This window comes from Diaporthe citri (assembly GCF_014595645.1).
Source record: "Diaporthe citri strain NFHF-8-4 chromosome Unknown scaffold_1, whole genome shotgun sequence".
Taxonomy (NCBI): Eukaryota; Fungi; Ascomycota; class Sordariomycetes; order Diaporthales; family Diaporthaceae; genus Diaporthe; species Diaporthe citri.
The window spans coordinates 4,386,591-4,411,907 of NW_025064846.1; the positions used below are offsets into that span (position 1 = coordinate 4,386,591).

General features: G+C 55.5%; 8 protein-coding genes across 8 annotated transcripts; 4 read left to right on the top strand and 4 right to left on the bottom strand.

Annotated features, from left to right (window-relative positions):
• Nucleotides 1-300: 300 nt before the first annotated feature.
• On the bottom strand, nt 301-3,997 carry INS49_001208 (uncharacterized protein; the record flags this gene model as incomplete). The annotated part of the gene is made up of 6 exons (XM_043162040.1): nt 301-306; nt 344-1,900; nt 2,650-3,077; nt 3,209-3,644; nt 3,690-3,794; nt 3,854-3,997. 6 exons carry the CDS (start codon nt 3,995-3,997, stop codon nt 301-303), a joined length of 2,676 nt encoding a protein of 891 aa, XP_043030546.1.
• Nucleotides 3,998-6,224: 2,227 nt separating this feature from the next.
• On the top strand, nt 6,225-7,749 carry INS49_001209 (uncharacterized protein; the record flags this gene model as incomplete). The annotated part of the gene is made up of 3 exons (XM_043162041.1): nt 6,225-6,297; nt 6,352-7,628; nt 7,687-7,749. 3 exons carry the CDS (start codon nt 6,225-6,227, stop codon nt 7,747-7,749), a joined length of 1,413 nt encoding a protein of 470 aa, XP_043030547.1.
• Nucleotides 7,750-7,959: 210 nt separating this feature from the next.
• On the bottom strand, nt 7,960-8,855 carry INS49_001210 (uncharacterized protein; the record flags this gene model as incomplete). Its single annotated transcript, XM_043162042.1, has 2 exons — nt 7,960-8,756; nt 8,819-8,855. 2 exons carry the CDS (start codon nt 8,853-8,855, stop codon nt 7,960-7,962), a joined length of 834 nt encoding a protein of 277 aa, XP_043030548.1.
• Nucleotides 8,856-12,308: 3,453 nt separating this feature from the next.
• Nucleotides 12,309-14,791, top strand: INS49_001211 (uncharacterized protein; the record flags this gene model as incomplete). The annotated part of the gene is made up of 2 exons (XM_043162043.1): nt 12,309-12,667; nt 12,727-14,791. 2 exons carry the CDS (start codon nt 12,309-12,311, stop codon nt 14,789-14,791), a joined length of 2,424 nt encoding a protein of 807 aa, XP_043030549.1.
• Nucleotides 14,792-16,770: 1,979 nt separating this feature from the next.
• INS49_001212 (uncharacterized protein) lies at nt 16,771-20,232 on the top strand (the record flags this gene model as incomplete). Its single annotated transcript, XM_043162044.1, has 6 exons — nt 16,771-16,928; nt 17,059-17,509; nt 18,382-18,477; nt 18,540-18,866; nt 18,923-19,139; nt 19,196-20,232. The coding sequence occupies 6 exons, from the start codon at nt 16,771-16,773 to the stop codon at nt 20,230-20,232; spliced, it is 2,286 nt and encodes a 761-aa protein (XP_043030550.1).
• A 722-nt stretch (nt 20,233-20,954) lies between these two features.
• On the top strand, nt 20,955-22,471 carry INS49_001213 (uncharacterized protein; the record flags this gene model as incomplete). The annotated part of the gene is made up of 4 exons (XM_043162045.1): nt 20,955-21,106; nt 21,169-21,224; nt 21,321-21,677; nt 21,804-22,471. 4 exons carry the CDS (start codon nt 20,955-20,957, stop codon nt 22,469-22,471), a joined length of 1,233 nt encoding a protein of 410 aa, XP_043030551.1.
• Nucleotides 22,472-22,753: 282 nt separating this feature from the next.
• Nucleotides 22,754-24,036, bottom strand: INS49_001214 (uncharacterized protein; the record flags this gene model as incomplete). Its single annotated transcript, XM_043162046.1, has 4 exons — nt 22,754-23,353; nt 23,409-23,469; nt 23,564-23,907; nt 23,974-24,036. The coding sequence occupies 4 exons, from the start codon at nt 24,034-24,036 to the stop codon at nt 22,754-22,756; spliced, it is 1,068 nt and encodes a 355-aa protein (XP_043030552.1).
• Nucleotides 24,037-24,526: 490 nt separating this feature from the next.
• On the bottom strand, nt 24,527-24,988 carry INS49_001215 (uncharacterized protein; the record flags this gene model as incomplete). The annotated part of the gene is made up of 1 exon (XM_043162047.1): nt 24,527-24,988. The coding sequence occupies one exon, from the start codon at nt 24,986-24,988 to the stop codon at nt 24,527-24,529; it is 462 nt and encodes a 153-aa protein (XP_043030553.1).
• Nucleotides 24,989-25,317: the final 329 nt, after the last annotated feature.

Here is a 25,317-nt window from a genome sequence, read left to right on the forward strand (position 1 = left end):
AAGGCCTTCTGATGGCACTTCCAAGGAAGAGGGAAGTATCGAGGAAAAGACCCAGGCCAGAGTCCATTGGCGTCGAAGGAACAGTAATGGAATACATCGTCCCACCATCAGCAGTTTGAACTTCGACTCCGAGAACTCCCGTTCGGTGCAGATCCCATCCACGCACCAACTCCAGAATTCTGTTCTTGAATCCGTCTCGCACACCAAGGAAGCAGTCGCTGAAAGCAGAGGCCATGAAGCCGCTCGCATTGTGCAAGACTTCCTCAACGTCGCAAGTCATGAGGCGATGGATAAGACCACTTACCTCTGTCAGGTCAGCACCATACTGAAGAAGCAGATCTACTGCCTCAAAGTCCATTCGGAATAGAGCGTAGCGAAGCGGTGAAACGCCCTCGACGTCTCGAGCGTTGGGATCCGCACCGTTCTCCAGCAACCAACGGACAAGGCGTGGCTTGTGGAATGCCTGCCGAATGTACCAAGCCTGATCGTTACCCATGCCCCAGAATTTGTGCTCGTCTACTGGCGCGATTCCTGATAGGAGTTGCAGAAGCGGAGCACGAGAGTTCCAGTCCCTTTGGTTAATCCACTCGTTGCCAAAACATCTAACAAGTGAGTTAGCGATCTGTGGGGATTCCAAGAATTCATCGTGCAAGAAAGAGAACACCTCTACAGGTAGCCCCGTCGACTCTTCTTCAATGAGAGGTAGACGATCCTGGCCGATTTCCTCTAGAAGAATATTCATCCCGGCGCATATTTTGTCTTCAACTGCAGAGAGGGAGCTCTTCAGATCGGGTGCTGCTGCTATCAAAGATGCTCGCTCTTGGTGCACACGCAACATCAGTTCCTGATACGTGGAACCAGCCGGCAGTTGAATGTCCCGGTCCGGTAAGAGGACAGAGAAGCCTCTTTCCTCGAAATGAGACCAAAGCCTGTGGCCGATCAGCAGTGACATTGTGGTAACATCCGTGCACCTCACTGAGGCTGTGAGAGAGCCGTTGTCAATGCCCAGGATGCTACCCGTTGCTCCCCACCTACTGATCAAGAATTCCATTCCTTCGATGTCTAAACCTTCAGCTGCGAAGTCAAGCGGTCTCCGGAAGTAGCTCACCAAGGGATTTGCGTGCTCAATATCTACAAGCCCGCCATCTTGCTGGTTAACATCCACACCAACTTGGAGCCAAGCCTCAAGAGTTTCCAGTCGCACGTGTTGCCTAGCTTCCGGGTGTTGCCGCTGCAACAATGCCATATGCAGAGAATTGGAGAACCACTGTCGCGGTCTAGATGGCGAGGAGTGAGGAACAGCGTACGGAGCCACTGGGCAACGGCTCTTGAGCTCAAATGGGGGGCTTCCGTTGACGCCGATGAAGGTATCTGGATTACAGTATTGGGACAACAAATAGATCGTGTCGGGGTCTACCGCAATTTTCCTCCCGGAGAGCCCCGCGACAAGCGATGTGTTGTTGAGGTCCCAGAGGCGTTGAGGTTCAAGGTAGGCGGGCCAGCCGGCCAGTAGTGACTGGACTCCGAGACACTCCACAATGAAGTTAATCAGGTCGGATCTACCATACCTGGTTGCTTCTGTGAGAAGATTGCTGTGAGAGCCTTGCTCATTAGTCCAAGGGTGATTTTCTGTGTGGCTCAAAAATGCCTGGTACAGGTTCGGGTTTGTCAGAGTCTTGAACATCTGCACGGAAGCATGTTGAACAGCGTGTTGCAGCATATGCGTGTCCTTTCCTGAGATTTGGTAGGCCTTGTTAATGTCGAATTTTGGCGAGCGAAGGATCTTTTCCATGAGCTGGAAGTCGTTGTTTCTGATTGCATGGAAAATGGACCGGCCATCTTCTTCCAAATCTGTGCGAAGTGCTGCGGCCAAGGTGACACTGTATAGTGAACGGGAAGCCTTCGCTAGGTTTAGCATAGACTCAACGTCAAGATAGCTCGCAACAACGTACAGTACGTCATCGTTTAGGCGTTGTCCCATCATGATTTACACCAGAGATATCGGAGAGGTATCGTATATGGTGAGCAGTGTCGTAGGATCAGTTGCAGCGAACTTTTGGTGCCCTGTGCGTTCGAGCTTTTTTGCTTCAAGCAATACGAGGTGTCATGAAGGTCCCAGTGTGAAAGTATTGTCGGCAGCGGACTGGCTTGAATAAGAATATGGACAAGTCGGTTTTCCTGAACTTCTTTGTTTGCGAGAAAGGCATTGCCGACAATGGATGATTTGTTGGGAACTGTGGAAACACAATAGCCATGTTCAAAGAAGTGTTGGTAGACAAAGCAGGATTCATTAATAGTAACACAATTGTAAATCGGGTATCATGTCAATGCAAGCCTTTGAATTGGATGTCAGTCACTTTCCAAACCACGTCAAGGTAAACAGGTGGTGGGAGCTCTGGCATTGAATGCGTCTCGATTATGTCTGAGTCTTTCAATTTTCTGTGCTCGATCTCGAGCTTTCAGGCCATCCCATTGTCAAGGCAGACGTCCGAGGAGTGCTCCAATCCAGGGTCGGTGAGACGAGATCTGACTCCTCTCCTTGAGATGACGGCCCCAATTGTTCCGGCCTTGGTGATTCAACGGCGCTTCGCTATCCGGACGTTAGATATTGAGAGCGGCAGGGTAAAAGTCGCAGATGATCAATCTTACCTCAAGTGGTAGAGGGGGCGAGGGCTGAGTGGAACCAAAAGCAACGAATTCCGTCGTCTTGGTAATTCCCGCCTGAGACGACACGGCACTGAGCCTCGGCGAGAAGTGCTCCTTTGGTGAGAGCGTATCGCTTGCTTCTATTGTGATATTTGTTAAGCTTGTGTCGATGTCCGGCCGAAGGCGAGGTGTGCGTTTTGAGCCAGACCCTTCCGATCGAATATAAGTCCTCTTTCCGCGGTTCCGCTCGCGCCAGCGGAGGTTGGCCGGGGCCTCGTCTGAGAGACCGGATCTGTAGCAGATGAGTTGCCAAAGAGGCCGTAATGTTGCGACTGAGGCAGCCGCGATTCCGATTCCAGGCTCGACAGTACTCCAGATGGCAACGTCGGTTGTCGACCAAAGGAAGTCATTGCTATCGGTGAGGTGATGCACTTTGAAAGTTGATGTTAGCGAGAAGAAAGAAAGTACCAGACTGATTGGCCAAATGAGGGGGGATTCAAAATGCGGCTAGTTCGCCGGCAGGCTCTCCTGATGTGCTCCAAGATGGCTGGTCGTCGCTTACAATAAAAGATTCGCACAATGGTTGCAGTGCTGCCAATCGCTGCGAAGCCTAGGATGAGCATGGCCAAAACCTTGGACTTGAGTGGAAGATTGAGCGACCAAACAATAAATATCGGCAGGATGCCAAAAGCCCAATCCGCGAGGCAATTGATCGCGGCTGCCGTGTAAGTCATTATGAGAACGACGCGGTCGTTCCAGCACTTCCCAGGCGTACGGGGGTTCTCGTTCCAAAAGACTGATACGGGTCGGCATTGGAACATGACCATGAAGAAATATGTGCTGCCGAAAAGGACTGTTCCTAGCATCAAAATGCGGAGGACGTAGACGTGCATTCGCTCGATGGTGATACGTAGGAGGAGAAATCCGACGCTGATTTTCAACAGACATGTTGAGACGATGTAGAGGAGCTCGCATATGTACCAATACTTAGGGTTGATCTAAAGTCAGCTGCGAATTACCAGTGAAGCAGTACCCTTTCTTACCTTCAATGCTATAGATGTGTTTTCAGCTGATATGTCCGTCGCGTGTCTCCCTGTGCCATGCTTCCACGTCACGAATTGCGACGCCAGATACGCTGTGAAGATAGCCTACCGCGAGGTTAGCTCTCGCCAGCGACCAAACCAAGATGATGGAGCACGGTGCGTACTAAGAGCAGCAGTAATAACTTGTCATCTATTCCGACCGAATGGATGACCCGTATACGGCAATATGCCCGAAGAGATACAGTGATCCAGCATAGAATGAAGAACAAAATGGCCACTGCCAGCACCTCGTCGCTTCGATCATCCATCCCGAAAAGGGTCGCTGTGATGGAAGTTATGCTATAGTAACATCGATTTTGAAATGGTGCGGATGAGGACGATGGGAAGTGAATCCGAGAACCCCGGCCCACAACTGGCCTGACCGAGGATTGGGTCCGGGCATGCTGAGCGTTTATCAACGCTTTGCTGGCGGCGATTGGGCTGCCCAGAGTCTCAGAGTTCTCGGTCCGTCCGAAGTACCGGAAAAAGATGTTTGACACTAAACTAGTCAATGGTCTCCGCGGGAAGATGTCGTGCCCGGGCGAGGCTTGGAAGGGCCAAGCAACCCCTTGCAACCACGAGCCATCGATGACGTCCAAATTGGCGGCGCCCGTGCGGGAGCTAGTTGTGCCGTGAGCCCAGCCGTGCCTCGAACTGGCACGGCCTCTCGCTGAGAAAGTCTTCAGTTGGCCTTTGCGGGCAAAGGTATGACGCGCATGTTGTTGAATCCAGGAAGTCACCATATAAGGGCCAAAACCACGCTCAGGGGCGTGGGTGCATCCATTTCCCCTGTAGCCTTCTCATGTCCGATGGAACTGCCTCTGCGAAAAGTGGGCCCGAGCTGCTGTTGCCTATTAGGCAAGCATGGCAGGGCAGTGCAAGCCGATGGGAGGCGCCTCGAAAGTAAACAAGATGATGGGATCTAGGTATATCTATATCTAGTATAACTGACAATATAATTATTCATGTCCTCTTCCTCTCTAACACCACAATTCCCCTCTGATCACACGGCCGGCAAAACTTGGACACTTCTCCCCATCGCTGCTAAACTCCGGGGTTTACAGGCCAGTGGTCTTCAACATCGCCTACTAGTACGGAGAAAAGCACACTTCCATCATACGAAGCACCACAATGGCAGGCGCAAGGAGAAAGGCCAGGCGTGGGGTGTTGAGGGTGTTGGCATGTGTTTGACCTCGCCAGGTTGAAGACAGTATGTATCTGTATCAATGTGGAAATACTGGAAGAATTTCCACTTATAGCATGACACAGACATCCTTGAAATTACCACACAACTTGATAGGACGATGGGTGTTACAAGTCTCGATGGCGCAATTAATCTGGAATTGTGACAGATAGAACCAAAGTTGCTGTATGCTCAGAATTTTGGGCAACCACTCTCGCTTAGGGCGGGGTTTCTGGGGAGCTATACTACAAACGATCATGCTCGCAAAGGTCACTACTGTGTAACGTCGTGTACATGCAGGTCTACTGTGTCAAGAATAGATCCACGTGACTGTGTCTGGGCACAATCTATTTGTCTCCGGGCGTGGCCCATTATACAAACCTTCCGAACCATCCGAGATGTATATCACTTTGCGACGATCCTTAAAAGGGACAACGCCAGAGCCAGACATTCCCTTCTCCTCTGCGCTTAATGTTCACAAGTCAGCAGAGCAGGCTAAGCCCACACGCACAGCTTGGCACGTTCGTCATAATTACTAGTGGGGAGGGGGGATCCCATGACAAAAGTGCGAGAGCCAAGGCCAAGAGTGCGGAGAAATGAGGATGGCATGAAAAATGTAGGCTAGGCAATAACAAAGCTTTCAAAAAACAAAGAATGCAGACGGTAGGAATCGCAAACCCGAGACAAGACAAGAATCAAGTGAGCTGTCAGGAGACAACAGGCACAGTCGGTGAGGGATTGCTGTGAGGCATGGGTCGGCTGGCGTCTCGTATCCTAATCCCGTCGACGGGGCCCACATGAGCGATCCTCCACACTTCGATCTGCAAGCTTGATAGCTTCGAACGGGCTCTGGAGTAGCACTTTCGGTCTGGGCCGAGTCATTCCCACCCAAACTGCCAAATGGAGCCTGGGGGGATCGAATCCTGCCGCGTGAGAGCAAGTGGCAGTGCAAGCCAGTGCAGGCAAAATGTCGACTTGGCTTGCTGATGGCCCCCGTCAGCCAACACGAGCAGCCTTCAACATCCGGTGGCTTTTTGTATTGCACACAGTCAGCAGAAACTTGGAGACGGGCCAAGATCGGTAATTGTGGACACATGGATTCGCCGTTGTCTTTGTGGTCCACTCGTCGTCTCACCCGACAGACAGTCTCATCCTCCTTCTTCCCTCGTGCAACACCAGCAGCAGAGACACTTGAATGAGCACCGCGTCGTGCCCAGCACGGTTTCTCATCTCTGAGTTCCCACTTCTTTCTTCATTCCCGTCTCCTGTGTAAACAGTACTCAGGATACCAGAATGAAGTTTCGCCCACCATGATGTCAAGACTGTTCATGCTGGCATCGGCCAGTCTCACCCTCGCAGCCCTCGATGTCGACCTCACATCATCAGGTATGCTCGCACGTGCAACACCGCACCTGTTGCTACTGACTTCCCCTTCTGCAGACTCGATCAAATCTGCCGCCAAAGACGTCGCCACAAATCTCATGTCATATTACAGAGGCGACCAGCCTGGCCAGGTCCCTGGCATCCTCCCAGGTCCACCTCCAGGCGGCGACTACTACTGGTGGCAAGGAGGTGCACTGTGGGGCGCAATGGTCGACTACTGGTACGTGACGGGCGACACGACGTGGAACGATGCCGCGGAGCAGGGCCTTGTATTCCAGTCCGAATTTAGCTACATGCCCAAGAACTGGTCCATCTCGCTGGGGAACGACGACCAGGGCTTCTGGGGCATGAGCGCCATGCTCGCTGCCGAGTTGAACTTTCAGAACCCGCCGCCCGAGGAGCCCCAGTGGCTTGCGCTCGCCCAGGCGGTGTTCAATACCCAGGCTGGAGCGGACCGGCATGATGATGAGTGCGGTGGGGGGCTACGCTGGCAGATCCCCCCGTCCAACCGGGGCTATGACTATAAGAACAGCATCGCGAACGGTATCTTTTTCAACCTCGGCGCAAGGCTTGCGAGGTACACAAACAATGCGACATACTTCGACTGGGCCATCAAGACGTGGGACTGGGAGGTCGGCGTCGGGTTTATGGACGAGAACTACAACATATACGACGGAGGGCATGTGCACGCAAATTGTACAAACATCGACAGGGCGCAGTTCTCATACAACGCCGCCGTCTTCCTGCAAGGCGCCGCCTTCATGTATGACCATACCAACGGCTCCGATGTCTGGCGTGGCCGCGTCCAGGGCTTGGTCAACCAGACCATCAACTTCTTCTTCTCCGACGGCCCAGCGGTCGAGCGGTCGTGCGAGACACCCGACAGGATACACTGCACGACCGACATGAAGAGCTTCAAGGGCTACCTCCACCGGTGGATGGCCAGCACCGCGCAGCTCGCCCCCTTCGTGCACGACCAGATCATGGACGCGCTCCGGAACAGCACCGCCGCCGCAGTCAACTCCTGCGCGGACGGGACGAACAACGGGAACGGGGTCACGACGGCGACGTGCGGGTTCCGCTGGACGACGGGGGACTATGACGGGGACACGGGCGTCGGGCAGCAGATGAACGTCCTGGGCGCGCTGACCAGCCTGCTCTTCGACCTGCAGCGGAACGACCTCGGCGGGCCCGTGACGAACTCGACGGGCGGTACCAGCGTGGGCGACCCGAACGCCGGCGAGGAACCTGACTATATGAAGCCCGCCCCACCTCCGGAGGCAGGGGATAAGGCAGGCGCGGCTATTGTCACGGTGCTAATGCTGGTGGTTATGGTTGGTGTATTAGGTTGGATGAACTCCAGCCGGTTTGAGGGATGATCACGATGTATAGACGATGCCATACGACGTGTTCTCGGAGACAGCCAGGGCTTCAACAGGAAAGGAGGCTAGATGAGATCACATCGCCGACTTTCGGCATTTGCATCCCATAAAAGCGACCAGCCCACTTGCTTTATGCAACATGGACATGAGCGACGAATGAGTGAATTTTACTGATTTTAGTGTCGCGGCGACCGCCCGCAGAGCAAGTGCACTTTAAATTTTGCACAATTCCCGTCTTAACTCAGTGGCGAGAGCTCTACGGCCTGATATCCGGCCCTGTCAGTTACCAGGACTGTATCATGTCCTTCCTGATGATTTTGCCAGTGTCCTGGTCCCTCTTTCCCTGCACGACATCGCGTATGAACTGGCCACCAACGGACGGGTCCAAAGCCCCCATCTTGAGCAGCTGCTCCTTGCCGACACCCCCGAGCCCCGTCGCCAGGAAGCCTGGGCTGATGGCCCAGACCTTGACGCCGTCGTTCTTGAGGATTCGCACCCACTCCCGCATGAGCATGTTCAGTCCAGCCTTGGTGGACCGGTAGCTCGTGATTGGGTTGAGCTCCTTGTCCTTTGGCCACCCTTTCTCGGGCGAGGCGTTGATGCGGCCCAGAAGGTGCGCCAGATTCCCCCAGTTGTCCGGGTCCGTCTCGGCCATGGACGACGTGCCCGACGTGACGAACATCAGCCGCGGGTCCGCGGACTTGAGCAGCAGCGGCACGGCAAGCGTGGTCAGCACTTGGGTCCCGCTGACGTTAACATCCCAGCTGGCGTTGAAGGCCTCGCGGATCGACATACTCCCGTCGCGCAGGGTGCCGTCGAAGCTGGCGCCCGCGTTGTTGACGAGCGCGTCGATGCGGCCGTGCTTCTCGGAGAGGGTCTTGACGGCGGCCTCGAGGGACGCATCGGAGGCCAGGTCCACCTGCAGGGTGCTCAGGGTTGATGGGGAGCTGGGGACCTCGGTCTTCAGAGTGGCAATGGCCTCGTCGCCTTTGGAGAGGCTGCGTGTTCCAATGACAAGCTCGTAGGGCACGTCTGTGGCGTACAGGGCTTTGACGATCTCGTAGCCGAGGCCGGTATTGGCTGTTCGTGTATTAGTCACCCAATCTGCTACAGAAATAGCATGATAGATGGCGAGGGCCTACCGCCAGTAATGAGGATGATCTTCTTGTCGGACGCCATGTTGATTGGCTTGATGGGTTGCGAAATCTAGTGGTGATAGACCGAATGTTGTGAAGTTGTTGCTTTGCAAAGTACTCGAAGTAGAGGCATGTGAATGGAGGAGTAACTTAGGCAAATTATATAGCGCCGCGTTGGTGATGCTTTCGGCCTCTGGTGACTCTTAAGACCGGCGAGAGAAGGATGTTAAGCTAGATTGGGGAGCCTCTCTTGACCGACTAACTCCGACAGGCGAGCTGTTGCGGCGGCGCGGGACTAATCCTCGGACGCGCACCTTGTGTAGTACCGAAGGTGCCACCCAAGGATTAGAAAGCTGGATCAACTCAGGGATGACATCCTTCTCATTCCTCACGATTCGGATGAACTCGAGAGAAGTTCGCCGAGCAATTACCAAACATTTTGCAGCACCATTTCTCAGGACCAGGGAATCAAGTGACGTCTCGGCATTCAATGCGGAGTTACCAGCGCGAAGTTTGGAGCACACGAGTCGACTTCAAGCGCTTATACCACTCGCAAAGACGGTATGGTGTCCCGATGGCATAGTGTCTGGATGTCAACCTGAATCTCAAACAATGGCTCACGATGCCCCCTCCCATTCTGATTCCATATCGTCTTTGCAGCATAGTGTGAATGGCAACAAACCCGTTAGTATTGGACACCGCTGCCGTCGGCGCTGTGCACATGGACCACGGCATCACATGGGACCAGAAACAGCCTGCACTTTTGAGAACAAGACTCTCACCACGGCCAGCAGTGAGCTTCCTGTCTCAACAATCGCGGAGACCTCTTCAATCTCAACATGTTCGTACTGCATGGAAGGAGGCCAGCAGAGCTCGTTTTCCCCCGCATAGTTGAGCACGCCAGAGGACGGATGGCTCTCTTCTTCCAAATGACTTGCTGGTCTTGCTCATTTCTCTTATTCCGCTTTTGGAAACATGAATTGGAATCCACAGTAGCATGGCCGAGACAGACCGAGTTCAGTAACGCCGTGAATTGCCCTGCATGAGATGCGCCACAAGACTGTTCTCCGTTACATAGTCACGCTGCAAGCGTGCTGCGTGATCGAAATGTTCTGTTCGAGGCAATGCTTCAAAGTCTCGTGAGATGGTCAAGGAGCAATGTTGCAGCTCGTGAGGCGTTCTCGGATTCTGGTGTCTCATACACATCTCGCGCGTGCGTGTAGGCGGCGTCGGTCTCGCGGAAAGTGATGTCCAGGTACGATCTGACCCAGTCGTGGCTCGAACGATAGCACCTCGAGACCACGGAAGCAGTTCTGCCTAGAACCCGACAGCGCGATGTGTTGGACAGACTGCTTGTGCCATCCACAGGGACATTCACCGTCTTCGAATCGGCAAGCCCGGAGTCATATACATCATAGCTCGATGAAGTCGGTCTCGGGCTTCCTGCTGTCAGAACCAATAAACATTGCGGCCGAGACTTCAGAATATTTTGTGTCCTCATCCAGTCATCTCCGGAGAGCTAGCTCGGCGTGAGCTTGGTAACGGGGACATACCGCTGACGAGGGCCACATCAAGGTGCTCTCGCCACCGCATTCGTTTAGGCGCAGCTCTTCGAGAGACCCGCCGGCGTGGAAACGTCGCTGCCATTGAGGTGGTGCACTTGCTGTTGGCACATCTCCATGATGAGATCGACTTTCGGTTCATGAGTCCATAGAGGTAGAAACTCGCAGCCACTGTCTGCCGCACACCGACCCTTCTCGGCTGGAGCGAGAGGAGCACCATGCTGGAATGGGTAGTGGGTGAGAAGGGGGAAAGGCGGTCACGATTGCGTGCGAACAGAGGTGGACAAACAACGTTGAGGGCCGGTACGGATCACACCAGCGTGCCAAGAAGCTTACGTGTGATTTAATTTTCCGATAATTGGGACGTGGACGCTGGCAATGAAGGCTTAAAATTACTATTTATTGTCAGCCCGTGATCGCAGTCATACGTTGAGCTCAGCTGACTTCGACCAGCAATGGCCGCGTGTCGTTGATTCCTCGAGTTGGGTGGGTGGGCACTGGGGGTTGGCAGGGTTGCTTGGCGCACTATCAGCAATGCCGTTCATTTACTTGCTAGGCTGTTAGTGTCCTGACGGCGAGCTCACTTTCTGGCTCACTCTGTTTGTTTCGCGAGACGTTCCTTCTTCCTTGCTTGTTTCTTTCGTCATCCCGATGGGAGATCAAGAATACCACTCCCTCGACTCATTTTCCAGCCAGAGCTTCGTAATGTTTGCAGATCAAGTCCAAGTAACAACAGCAGCAGCAGCAGGAATGGGAAGTGCCATCCCCACAGGAGATTGAAGAGCATGCGCTAGCCAACCCACATAATTACGCTTCAACTAGATCTGCTCGTAGTGGGTGATCATGGCTTGCACTTGCAGCATCCAATCAATGTAGACTATGCGTTTCGCACCTATACCGCTGCATTAGGTGACCTGGTGACTTGAGCTTCCGGCTCAACCTTGTGGGAGTCAACAACGCGTCCGGACGATAGCACCCTGAGTATCCTGAGCACCCCCCATCCTGCGAACTGATCAAGCACCGACCCCTGGAAAAGCGGTCCTCCACTGTCGATCGGTGGCTCCCTACCCCGAGGCAACAGACGCGATCTGCTCCTGCGATGGGGTGATCCAGGGGCCGGCAAGGGGGAGAAGACTCTCACAGCTTCTCCCAACAGCCAGCCATTGCCGCTTTTGTCACGACCCCCTGCCATGCCATCTCCTTGGTCGATCACGAGAGATGAAGGGCAGCCCAGAATGGAAACACTACATCACCTATGCCACGCTATGCCACGCTATGCCACGCCATGCCACGCCATGCCACCGCATCCTGCGAGCCTGCCTCTGAGAACCGGCACTGACTGCATCCATTTGTGGGGAAACAAGCATATCTTTGTCCCTGCTTGTCCCGCACAGGCGGCTCGCCGACCTTCACCACCAAGCTCCGAGTGGCTGTGGCCCGTTTTCTGCGGGCCCCCTCGACTGCCCCTGAGATACAGATCGGCAGCCTCGCCGCCAATCCTCCTATTATGCATGCTCGTCTGCACGGCCCCGAACGGCCTCCAAGGCCATCACGGCCCTTTTGCATCTGACATCTCTCGCCGGCGGGGTTGATCAAAATTTGGATCTCCTCGCCTGGTGGATCGTGAAATCCGGGAGCACCGCTGCAGCTGCCCATCCGAATCGGTCATCTCTCCATACGAGGGGCTGCCGGCCTGCTGGTCGTCGATTTGATTCAAATAGTTGCCGTGCTTCGCGTCGGAATGGCACGAGGTTTCCTTCTTTCTTCCGCAGGCTCTCACCTCCAAATACAGTCCCTCTTTTCTGTGCTCTGAGTTGTTTGTGTTGAATCCTGTTTCGGGTGGTATTCCTTCGTTCAGTATTACCCTGTTGCTTTTGTTCACTGCATATTCGCAGTAGTCATTCCTTAATCCATACAGCACAAAACAAAAAGCCATGCATATCGCGCAGTTCGGAGCCCTTCTGGGGCTTCTGGGCTCTGCCGTCCAGGCCAACCCAGTCAGGCCCGGCAGCGTCGTCGTCAGGTCGCCCGAGAACGAGGCTAGGGGCCTGCTGACCTCTCTGCTCGGCGGAGAGTCCTCTTCGGAGTCCACCTCCTCCGAGTCCTCCTACTCGGAGTCTCACTCTTCTGAGTCTCACTCGGAGTCCTCGTCGTCCTCGGAGGAGTCCTCGGGCGGCCTTCTGTCCTCCGTGACATCTTCCTCTTCCGAGTCTCACTCCTCTTCCTCGAGCTCCTCCCGCTCCTCCAGCTACGACATCTCCAGGACGTGGGAGAACAACGTCCTCTACGCGGGGTAAGTCCATCTTTCTGGAATCCAGTGCCGCTCTATCGTACTGACCAGACTTCTTCAAGTGTTGCTGCTGCCAAGACCGCCGAGTCCGATGCTATCCAGCTTGGTCTCGCCCTGACCGAGGGAGCCTTTGCTGGTTCCATCGACCTCGGTGTTGAGGATGACTTCCTCCTCCACCCTATCGTCAAGATCGACCTCGGCGGCATCCAGACCTACCTCAAGGTTGCCCTTGATGCCACCGCCGGTGTCTCCGAGTCCGTCGAGCTGATGTCCGACCTCTCGCTTGAGCTTGCCGTCCCCGGCCTGGCTGAGGTCGGCATCGACGCCGGCTTCGCCCTGGACCTGATCTTCACTGCCTCTGCCGCCATCGACATCGAGTCGACCTTCAACGTCTACTTCCCTGAGGGCTCCTTCCTCGAGATCAACATCTTCTCCAAGGAGATCGTCAAGCAGGACATCACCGGCCTCGTTGTCGAGTCCGTCCCCCTGAGCATCGGCGCTGAGATCGACCTCGAGGAGGACCTCCAGCTCGACGTCGTCCTCCGCCTGCGTACCGGCCTTGCCATCTCCTCCGAGATCGACATTGTCGGCCTCGACCTTGGCGCGGGTGCTGAGGTTGCCATCTGGCTCGACATCTTCAAGTACACCACCACCTACTCCGAGGGCTCATCCAGCAGCGAGTGCTCTGCTACCGAGGTCTTTGCCCTGACCGCCGGTGTTGCTGTCGAGCTCGACGTCGAGATCTCTGAGCTCAAGCTCGGCCTCGCCCCCTCTGTCATCATCACCCTCGCGTCTTCCACCGAGACCACTACCACCGTCACCATTGGTGAGGGCTCTCAGTGGCAGTGGGGCTGGAGGCAGACAGCCAACGGTGGCAACGGCAACGGATCTGGCGCTTCTGGAAACGGCACCCAGATCGGTGACGGCTCCGGTTCCGGCTCTGGTTCCACCGGCTCTGGCTCTGGCTCGACTGGCTCTGGCTCTGGATCTGGCTCTTCTGGAGACAACTCCTCTCCCCAGTCTGGCTCTGGCTCTAGCTCCCCTGACAACAGCTCCCCTGAGTCTGGCTCCGACAACAGCTCTCCCGACTCCAGCTCTCCCGAGTCTGGCTCTGACAACAGCTCTCCTCAGGCCGGCAACAACGGAGAGGGCGCCGGCAGCGGTTCTCCCACCACCACCGTCTCTCTCACCGGATCCGGTGCCAGCCCCCGCCCGACTTCGAGCGCTGACGCCCTGGCCCACGGCGGCTCTGATCTGCCCGAGGGCATGACCACCAGCACGCTGACCACGACCAACACCTACACCATCACCTCGTGTGCGGCCTCGGTCACCAACTGCCCCAACTCGTACACGCAGCAGATCGTCACCTCCATGGTCGTGTCCTACACCACCGTCTGCCCTGTCACCGCCACCCAGACCGGCCCTGCTGCCACTGGAAACGGTGGCCTGCCCTCTGGCACCGCCCCTACCTCTAGCGTTGCTGCCGTCACTGGCGGATCCTCCCCGTCTGGCGAGGCTCCCCAGCCCTCGGCCCCCGCTCTGTCCGTCCCCGGTGAGGGCGAGGAGACGCCCAGCGGCCCCGGTGCTGCTACCTCTGCGGCCCACTCCGGCAGCGTCACTCCACCTGCTGTCTCTACCACCCCCGCCGGCCCCGTCAGCGTCCCCACGCCTTCGAGCCCCGTCAGCCTGACCCCCTACGCCACCCCCTCCACCTCCACGGAGACCATCCCCGAGACCGTCACCACCCCGGCCCCCACCGTCGTCGTCACCGAGGCTACCACCGTCTGCCCCGTGACCGCTACCCGTACCGGCAAGGGCACCAAGCCCTCCGGAACCGGCGCGACTGGTGCCGTCACCGCCACTGGTGCTAGGTCTTCCGCCCCCGTGTGGCCTTCTGGTGTCGCCGCGCCCTCTGGCTGGAACCGCCCCTCCAACGGCACCGTCCCTCGTCCCTCCGGACCCGCTGGATCCACGCCCACCACCCCGGCGGCCACTGGCGGCAACGGCGCTACCCCCTCTTCCCCCTCCAGCCAGCCCTCTGGCACCGCTGTCCAGGCTTCCGGTGCGGGCAAGGCCACCTTCGGTGTCCTGGCTGCCATCGCCCCTCTGTTCTTCGCTCTGATCTAAGAGCCCGAGCGAGGGACCTAGACATGTATAGTGGATATTCCCCGCTGACATCGATGGGTGTGTGTTTGTGGTAAGGGGTCGTCATGATGGTGTGGATACCACATGATGTGATTTAGCGAGGCGCTGCTGGCCTTCATTTGTATATATACCTATCTATTAATGTCTTTTGTCGACCTAAGTCGTCTCACCTACATTGCAATGTTGAATGTGACATGCCAGGCCCCCAGACTTGAGGCTGAGCCTACCCCGGGCCTCAGCTGCTTCGGGTGATAGGACTAGCCCGTCTGCCCATGCACCGCGAATGGCCTCCCTTACAACTCGCAAGGGTTCCAAACATTTCCCCATGTACGGGGATATAATTAGATGATTTGTTTTGGTTCTTGCTCACCAAAGATTATTGCTAAGAAAAAGACTATACGGAATAGCAGGGTTCCTCCAGAATTGCTGAAGACCTGTAGACTGCAGTGAAATATTTAGACAGATCACCTGAAAGGGTAAGAATAATATGTATCTATTGGGAAACAATTTAAACTCTAGGAATCCCTGCGAGTAGTAGAAAACCATGCTTAGAGGGAACGAGCACAAAGTATTCCCGGTTAAAATCCACCAGCCCTTCTCTCGTCTGCTAGGTGGTCATGGATATTTTTATCATACCAAACCCAACAGGATGTCAAAAACGACCATCCTCGAAGCACCTACGTTGCAATAGCTCCTGACCACGTGGAGGTCACGCTAGATTGCTTGGAATTCGTGTCTGGTCTAGGCCCTAATTGATGAGGACTCGGTATTTGTCCGCGTCTAACAACGAACATGAACTGCTGAATCGTAGTCTGGTCATGTCCAATGGCATCATCGCAGGGCATCCGCAACCCCAAGAACCAAGGCGGGCAATGCTCTCGCAGCCTCGGCAAGGAAGGACAGGTCGTCACTCTATAATGCCGAACCCTGCAGCACTCCACGCTCATCATAGCCGACGGATGGCTTCAAGAGCCCGAATGTTTTGAAATACTGGCAGGTGCTCCGATAACCCCATGCTGTCGTCGCTGGATCTGACTCGCACTTTGCGACGATCTTTTTTAAGGCCATGCTTTGCTGATTGTCCCTGGCAGCCGGCTCCATCTGAGGTGTTTCAGATGGCACCGCCTGAGCCGCCTGAGCCACCTGAACGGGCAAGGGGTGGGGCCGCAGGTATGAATGTAGTCGGGCTGTCGGCGTGCTCACGACAGCAGCTCAGGCTCCCAACCTTGCAACCCGGTCTCGACCCATGCGTATCGGCGTCATTCCACGTCAAGCAGTTTATCGTCTCCCAACTGCGTTAAGCTTAATCCTCCTGACTCGTAGCCATAGATTCCTCCGAGGCAGGTTCGGAACCCTGGACCGCAGCATCACGGGCGAACTCCCCCCCCCCCCCATCGGTACCAGTCACTTGGGCAATTTGTCCGTTCCATCACCTGGCGGATATTGGCCAGGCCAACAACTGCCACCTGCTCACCAGAGGGTCTTGCTGCTCCCACTCTCCCCTCGCTTGGCCTCACCTACAGTACTGTCACGCGCCCGTCGGGGCCGAACCCGCCCCTTCGTTGTGGCATGAGCGCGCGCGGTACCCAGCTCTGATGCAACCATCCGTATCCATCCTCGTCTTTCTGAGAACGCCCCCTCCACGTGTTTGTGGCGCCGTATTGGCTGGAAGCCATGCTTCTCAATCCAGCACCCATCAGGGCCCCCTTGAGCCTCCACTTCTAGCCGAACGCGAGGCATCGATCCTCTCAGGATGTCCGAGAATAAAAGATCGAGTAGTGCCGCGTGAAACTTCTCGTGGCACTTGCATAATCAAGACGTTTCTCAACTTCACCTTCAGGCAGGGATCCTCTGTTTCATTTTCACAGTCTTCAATAATTCTTCCTTGGTTCGACCTGCGCAGCGTTAGAATCTTTCTTCCCCAGTCAAACTATTCACAGCATTATCGCAAGAGGACGAATATGTTGTTCCAAACTCTATCATCACTCGCTCTGGCGAGCACGGCACTGTGTGCCCCCACGATCAACTCTCTTAATCGCCGAGAAGAGGTAGACCACGATTCGCTAAATCCGGTCGCAACACGAGTCCAGAGTGGCGCACTCGGTGCTGCAATCGAGAAGTTCAACCCCCGCCTTCACATCGCTTCCGGCTGCCAACCATACACTGCTGTGGACGATTCCGGCAATACCAAGCAAGTGGCCAGAATTCCTACTCATGCACCATGCGAACTCTTACTAACTGTGACGTAGTGGTGGCTTGGAGCCCAGCGGGAGCCAGACCGGCGACTGCGAAGACACCACCAAGGGCCAGACCTACGCGAGGGCGTCAACACAGGCCGACGGCAACGTGGCGATCATGTACTCATGGTACATGCCCAAGGACCAGACCGTCGACGAGGTCTCCCCCGGTTCGCACAGGCACGACTTCGAGAACGTGGTGATATGGCTGAGCAGCGACATGGCGACCGTGCTCGGCGGCGCGGCGTCGGGCCACGGCGACTACAAGAAAACGTCTGGCGCCCTGCCCGGGGGCGACAGCGCCACCGTCGAGTACTTCGCGAGCTTCCCCACGAACCACGAGCTGCAGTTCACCGAGACGGTCGGCAACACGTATCCCGTCTCGGACTGGGATGCCATGCCGGATGCTGCCAAGAGTGCGCTGCAGGACACCGATTTTGGTGACGCAACTCCTCCTTTCAAGGTCAGTGACTATTCCCTGTCTACTCTGTGTTTCTCGTTTTCCAGATCATGATATCGGTGGTTTGATCCTGGAGCCTGGCATTGTTCCGGAGGCAGCCTCTTGTTGTCGTGAATCTTGGTTCTTTGTGTCGTCCTAGGCGGCGTGCGGGCATGTGTTGCACTTGCGAAACTTCTCCGCCCTTTCCATTGGCATTGCTCTCTCGAAAGCACTTCATTTCAAGCCCTACTCGTAACTCACATGGAAAACATTCCACTGACCGATTACTAGGACGGGGACTTCGAGAAAAACTTGGAAGAGGCCGAATTAGACTAGGTCAATTGGTTTACCAGTCTTCTAGATGGAGTCTGGTGTCAATTTCGATTCTTGTAGTCATAATTATTTCAGCCCGACCGTGTTTTCTTAAATCACGGTGCAGTAGATATTTCACTGTTGGCGGTTCCTGAAGTCTCAATTGAACATCTGTCTGAACCTCACTTTGCCATTGCCCCTTCGATCTTGTTGAATACTCTCAGTAAAAGACTCCAACTTGTAAACAGTTTCAAGGCACGCCTATTTGGAGTGTACGAGACAGCCGGATTCCATGAGAAACATCGCTGACGTCGCTTTCAAGTCAGATTGGGCTGCTCGGATTCAACGAAAAATCGCAAACCATGGTTGCGATCAGGGGTCTTTTACACACAGCGCCTAGCTAAGTATTTAGGAGCTTGGCAATGCTTACAGTAAGTCCTAGTGCTGATATCAAGGTCGCATTTTCCAACCATTAGTTTATCGTTGTGCTACAGGCATCTTGACCCCGCGGCGGCAATCCCGATGAAATTGTGTTTTAGATGGTCCTCAATGTATAACTGAAAGGGTAACGACACTCGACACAGTCCTTGACAAAGCCGCTCAAAATCCAGAAAGCAGAAACGCCCCGGAGGAGTCTGAAGCTACAGACCGCCCATCTAGTTCAAAAGTTAAAGATGCCTGTGAGTACCACCGATGTCAATATCCCTTTTTCACCAAAAGTCCTGCTAAGAACCTCACGCAGCAAATGTTCCTGAAGGGGTTGTTGATCCTGGCATGCCTGGCCCTCGCCATTCACGGGCACGAATACAGGAGAAGGAGCTCGAGTACAATCGACATCAGGAACCCCCTCCAGGCCCCGCTTCAGGTTACTGCAAAGCGAATCTCAGGCTCGGGCTCTAACATCACCGCCTTTGTCGATGAGCTAGGCCCGCAACTTTCGTCAGAAGCATCGATCACACTGGCTGGCTCTGAAGAATTCGACGAACTGATCTTGAGGTGGACTGCCTGGGAAGCTCCAAGTTTCAAGGCAACAGTCCAAGTCTATACGGAGGAGGATGTCAGCAATACGGTAATGTCTACACTCTACACAAGATACGAAGACGTTCAGCTTACCGTCAGATTCAGATCAAAGCTTCAAATAAATTCGAACTTCCCTGGCTAGCTGTCTCTGGCCGCCATGGAGGCATCCTGTCCCTCGGCAAGCTGGACGCCGGAGTGCAGATCAACCTCGACCACCTGGACAGCCTTGTCGTTAGTTCCGATGGCAAGACGGCTACAATTGGCGGTGGGATCACCTCAGGAGAGGTGACGGCTGCCCTGTGGGATAAGGGGAAATGGACAAGTTCGTGACTCCGGCGAGCCTGTGATGTAATTCGCTGACAATGGCATAATCTCAAGCTACGGGGTCTTGTGAATGCACGTCGCTTGCCGGCCCGATGCTCGGCGGTGGTCATGGTTTCCTCCAGAACCGCTTTGGCCTTGCCCTCGACAACCTTGTCTCGGCGAGGGTTGCGCTCGGGGACGGGAGTGTCGTGACAGCCAGCGACGATTCGCACCCGGATCTCTTCTGGGCTCTTCGGGGGGCTGGCCATAATTTTGGAATTGTCACGGAGCTTGAGTACAGAATTTATGACGTGCCAGTCGAAAACAAGTGGGTGTTCGCCGACCTGTTTTTCACCGCAGACAAAGTCGAGGAGGTTTTCAGGGTTACGAACGAAATCAGCAACGAGGGCGACCAACCGATCGAGATCATCAGCTTCATAGAATATCGGATCGTGCCTGCCTTCGACCCCGTGAACCCAGTCATCGAGATACTTTTCCTCTATGAAGGCACCTCAGAGGAAGCCGAAAAGTATCTCGGCTTATACAGGGCAATCGGCCCAGAGTCATCCACACTGGTGGACGCAGTGTACCCCGACTTTGCCAGGCTCGTGCGCTTCAGCAGACAAGACCCTGCCTGCCTCGAAGGCCAACTACACGTGCAGCGATTTCCTGCGGATCTGGAGGTCTACAACATCACGACCCAGAAAGAGCTGCTGGTCAAGTTCCGTGACGTGGTCGCCGCCAATCCCTTTCTCGACAACTCGTTCTACATATTCGAGAACTACGGCTACACTGCGGTCAAGACGATACCGGATGAATCGACCGCGTACCCTGATCGCTTCAATGCCTATCTCATAGCTCCTTGTCTTATATACACCAACAGCACTCCGGAAAACGACGAGATTGCGAGGCAGGCTGGTGAGGAGTTGCGTTCTGTAGCGGTCGCCGGACGGCAGGACGGCAGGCTTTATGCGTATGTCAACTACGCAAATGGGTATGAGACGTTGGAAGAGCTGTATGGACATGACGCCTGGAGGCTTGAGAAACTGAGAAATCTCAAGCAAATTTACGACCCGGATGCACGGCTGAATTTCTATGCGCCCATAGTCTAGTCCACAAACAGGAGGAGTGGGAATAAAGATCTTGAGCTCGTGCGCACTTCTACAGCACACGGCGTTTTCTGAGTCTGGTATTGTTGGCTGCGAAGGAACCCACATAGAGTGGACAAGAGCTTCACCCATTTTCTCTGAGTTGGTCAAGTAGGCAAAAGCAGCTGCCAGCAAAATCAACACCCGGACTCTGAAGGCTGTTGCACCCCGCCGACCGGAGCAGCTTCTGACTCGCAACTAAATCACGATTCGGAAACTTCCACAAGCCACCCGTCGAGTTTGCTAGTTTTCTGCGTCGCGTGGCGGGTTCGTCGATGGAAGCCACGGCTTCCATGCCGAAAGTCAGATGTCCCCACGGCCCCCAAGGACGTTGAGGTTCCGTTCCTTAACAGGCTTGGTTGGTGGAGAAATATGTGTGGTATCTGCAACCCCAATCCCTAGCCTCACCCTCGCCCCCTTCCTCGCCAATAGCTGACGAGGGCAACTGCTCGTTTCCGGGCAGAATCAGGCATAGAACCTCCAGGGCCCGGAACTCACGATTGCTTCTCCGACAATGTGCTACCGTGCGCAACGAGCTGACGAGTCCGCGGACCACGCGCCGCTGTATCCCTTTTCGGATTTGACCTAGCACGACCACGTATAATTATTGCAGTTGCCGGAGCCAAGTTGAAGCACTTGTTCCTTGGCAGATATTCCTCTGCTCCTGACTATATCCAGCCCTCACAATGCATCTGTGCGCTACTATTACGGCCGCGCTCCTGGCCGTCCCGGCAGTGCAAGCAAACCTTAACCAGCTGGCTCAAGCTGCTGGGAAATTGTATTTCGGCTCAGCCACAGACAATTCTGAGCTGTCTGACTCCGCATACGTCGCTATTCTGTGAGTCCTGTGAGCCGGGCAGGAGGATAGCGACATCCAGTCTAACAGAATGAATCATCTAGGTCAAACAAGAATGAATTCGGGCAAATAACACCGGGAAATACTCAAAAATGGCAATGTGAGTCCGGTCATTCATTTGAAGTTTTGAATCCTACCTTGCGTTAAGTTGGTCTCAAGTACGCTTTGTAAAGGGCTGCTAACAAATACATCATAGACACGGAACCCACACAAAACACGTACAGCTACACCCAGGGAGATGTCGTCACAAACTTTGCGGCGACTAACGGGCAGATGCTGCGGTGCCACACACTCATCTGGCACAGCCAGCTCCCAAGTTGGGTGTCCTCCGGCACCTGGACAAACAGCACTCTCGCCGCCGCCATTCAGGCACACATCGCCAGCGAGGTCGGCCACTACAAGGGCAAATGCTATGCCTGGGACGTCGTGAACGAGGCCCTCAACGATGATGGAACCTACCGGACGAGTGTCTTCTATAACACCATGGGGACCTCCTATCTCCCAGTGGCCTTTGCTGCCGCTGCCGCAGCGGACCCGGCTGCCAAGCTCTACTGTCAGTGTCCTTGAATTCCAAAACACTATCTGTCGCTTCACCGACTACGCACTCGTTCACCACTGCTATGGACCAGAATGTGCATTTTAGGTCGTTGGGGCTTGGCTAATAATTACTGGTAAACAGACAATGATTACAATATTGAATCCTCAGGGGCAAAGTCTACGGCGGCAGTAAATCTGATCAAGACCATCCAGGCCGCGGGAGCAAAGATAGACGGGGTCGGCCTCCAGGGCCACTTCATCGTCGGCTCCACGCCCAGCGCATCCGCCCTCACCAGCCAGCTCAACACCTACGTCGCCCTCGGCCTCGAGGTGGCATACACCGAGGTCGACGTCCGGTTTTCCAGCCTCCCGTCGACGGCAGCCGGACTCGCGCAGCAGGCCACGGACTACGGATCCGTCGTCAGTGCGTGTCTCGCCGTGGGCAAGTGCGTAGGAATCACAGTTTGGGACTTTGACGACAAGTACAGCTGGATCCCGAGCACGTTCTCCGGGCAGGGCGATGCGTGCCTGTACTGGTCGAACCTCACCACCAAGCCTGCGTACGACAACGTGAAGAAGCTCCTGGCGGCTGCGGCGGGGACGCCGTTGCCGACGAGCACGGCAACCACGCTGTCTAGTAGCACTACGAGGGTGTCGACGACCACGACGAGCTCATCTGCCTTGGCCACTGGTACCAATGTAGCGACGCATTGGAGTCAGTGTGGTGGTTCCGGCTGGACTGGTGCGACGGTCTGCGCATCGCCGTACACTTGCACTGTTGTGAACCCTTACTATTCTCAATGCCTGTAAACTTGCGGGGACATAGCAGCGTGGCGGGGGTAGCAGGTGGGAGTAGGGGATTCGAATGATCTGTGCCGTTTTCCATCACTGCTTCTGGTGATCGAAAGTTGACGCTGATGGAATGTTGATGTTCAAACGGCGAAGAAATAGTGCAGAGAAGCCACAATATGTAGCTGCGAAACCTTGCACTTATGCATCTATATCAGAAGCCTTGGATCCTCAACCAAGTCATGTACTCCTGTTACGGCCCTGAACGTGGCCGAAATCCCATGGCAAGATCCCACTTTACGTTCAGGGCTCCTTTGAGGAGCGTTCCAAGAGCCACCCAACTCCTTTCACAGTGTCCTCCACAAACTGCCTGCTCGCATCCAGAAGCGGGAAGTTAGTCCAGAAGTAGTGACCGAGCCCAGGGTAGACATCCAGCTTTGTCTTTACGCCTGCCTCTTCCCTCAGAACCCGCTCATAAATCAGAGCCTCGTCCCGCAACGGGTCCAGGCCGCAGACTTGGAGGTAGGCTGGAGGCAAGCCTTCATGGCCGTTCGGTTTACTGCGGTAGAGGAAGGGGACGAACAAGGGGTTGTTGACGTCTGCGCCCACTACCTTGACTACTCCTCGCGGGTTTTTGCTGTCTGCCTGCAGCACTGGGTCGACGGAGGGCGTGACCGACGGGTGGCTCAGGTACTCGGCACGATACTGCTCGGGCATCTCTTCAAGAGGCATGAGACATGTGATTGCGGGCACGCAGAGGTACTGCCCTGTGAGCGGCGGATGCAGCCTTTGGTCCCTTGCTAGGTGGGCAAGCACAGCTGCGATGTTCCCACCTGCGCTGCCGCCGCCAACTATGAATCCGGCCTGAGGTGTGGCGCCGAGCGAGGAAGCATTGTCGGCGGCCTGGCCGGTCAGGAAGGTATTTTGAAATCTCAGGCGGCCTAAGGGGCTTACTTACCCATTTCAAGGCGTCCCAACAGTCGTTGATGCCAATTGGGAACTTGTGCTCAGGGCCCAGCCTGAGTACAGTCAGCCCGCCGGGTCTTTACACTGTTTCTCCCCTACCTCCTCGATTTGGGTGATGCAAGAAGACAGGACTGGCCAGACACTGACCTGTACTCCACATTGATACAAACAGCGCCCAGGTCACGGCTGAACAGTCGGCAGTTTGTCTCCTCGTCCGTCAGGTCCCCCATCGACCATCCGCCCTCGTGGTACATTACGATCAGGGGACTGCCACGAGCGGGGGCGCGAGAACCTTCAGGCTGGTAGATACGGACCGTGATCTCTGACCCGCCCGGGACTGGGATCTTTCGGTCATGCTCCGCGACCTCCTTGATCGGGCCGGGGAGGTATCGGAGATGGTGCTTCTCGCGCAGCATGGCAGCCCGGTGCTCACGGAGGGCGAAGAAGTCTGATCCGGGAGGGGGCTTTGGCAGTGGGTTGCTCTCCAGCATCTAGCCGTCAATTAGATTGTTGTTTCTACGAGGGGTCGGGTCGGCCACTTGGGGCAGTCTAGTTACCTCTTTGAGGCGGGGATCCATCTGCCCCATCGACCGGAGCTCCTCAGCTGAGCGAGGCGCCATGACGGGCTGTGCTGCAGGTGCGAATTCCGGTCAAGGCCAGTGTAGGCTCGCAGGGTGATTGAGGCGGTAGGTCTGGGTCAAGAGGGTTGGAAGTAGTAGGATGAATGATGGAGGTGGTGCTGTGGAATGTTGGAAGAAGTGACTGTTGGCGATGCCAAGATTTGTCACTCAGCCAATGAATGGTTTTGATATGGTCACAGCCATTCGGCTGGAGACGATCATTTTGGACTCCGGCCTGCTTGATGCTGGGCCTGGAGTTGCGGTCATGGTCTGGACACACCAAACAGACAATCTCAGTGAGCCTTTTCTTCTTTCTTGTTGCAAGACACGAGACTCTAGTTTTATTCCGTGGCTTAACTACCCTCAGTCTATGAGCCTCCCTAGCAAGATGACATGAACATTGCGAAGAGCCCTTCACCATTTTCAATCTACGTGGAAATGCAAACAGAGTTGTAGACCTCGCCAGCCTGAGTTACGTGGTTGACAGCCCTCATGAGCCTTCGGCCTTCTCCTCCTTGAGTTCCTGCAGCGCCCTGTCGGCCACCCGAGTCCCCGCCATTCCCGCCGGCAGCCCAGCATAAATCGAGGCCTGCAGGATGGCCTCCTGTACCTCCGTCTCGGTCACGCCGTTCTTGACCGCCCCCTTGACGTGCACCGCGAGCTCCGCGTCCCTGCCCTGGGCGACGAGCATGGCTATGTTGAGTAAAGACCGCGTCCGCCGGTCGAGCCCCGGCCGGCCCCAGATGAGGCCCCAGCCCGACTGCGTGGCCAGCTCCTGCATCGGCCTCGAGAACTCCGACGCGTTGGTCCACGACCGCTCGACGTGCTGCGGGCCCGTGACCTCGGCGCGGATGGCATACCCTTCGTCGAAGAGGGCTTGGCGTGCTTGTGCCGATGAGGAGGAGGAGGAGCCGGCGCCGGCGCCTTCGGAGGTCCCCTGCTGGTGAGACATGCTTTCCGATTATGGTGGTCTTTGAGTGTTTGTTGTCTGGCGGTTTCGAGATCCGGGCTCCCTTTTGCGTGTCCAAGATGTTGGGCACGAGATGCACTCAGCTTTTGGAAGACACCCGTCGTCTCTCCATCGCAGTGGCCGGACGCCTTGGAGACCCCGCTCGGACTCTGTGACATCATTGAGACAGGAACTCCTTCAAGCTCTTCAGAGCCGGTCTGATTATTCTTTCCAATTGCAGCTGCAAGAGGCGCATAATGGCCTCGGTGGCGATGAGCACAATCAGTTGGATCAATCTGGGCATTTCATGGTCGACAATTCCTGTCGTCGTC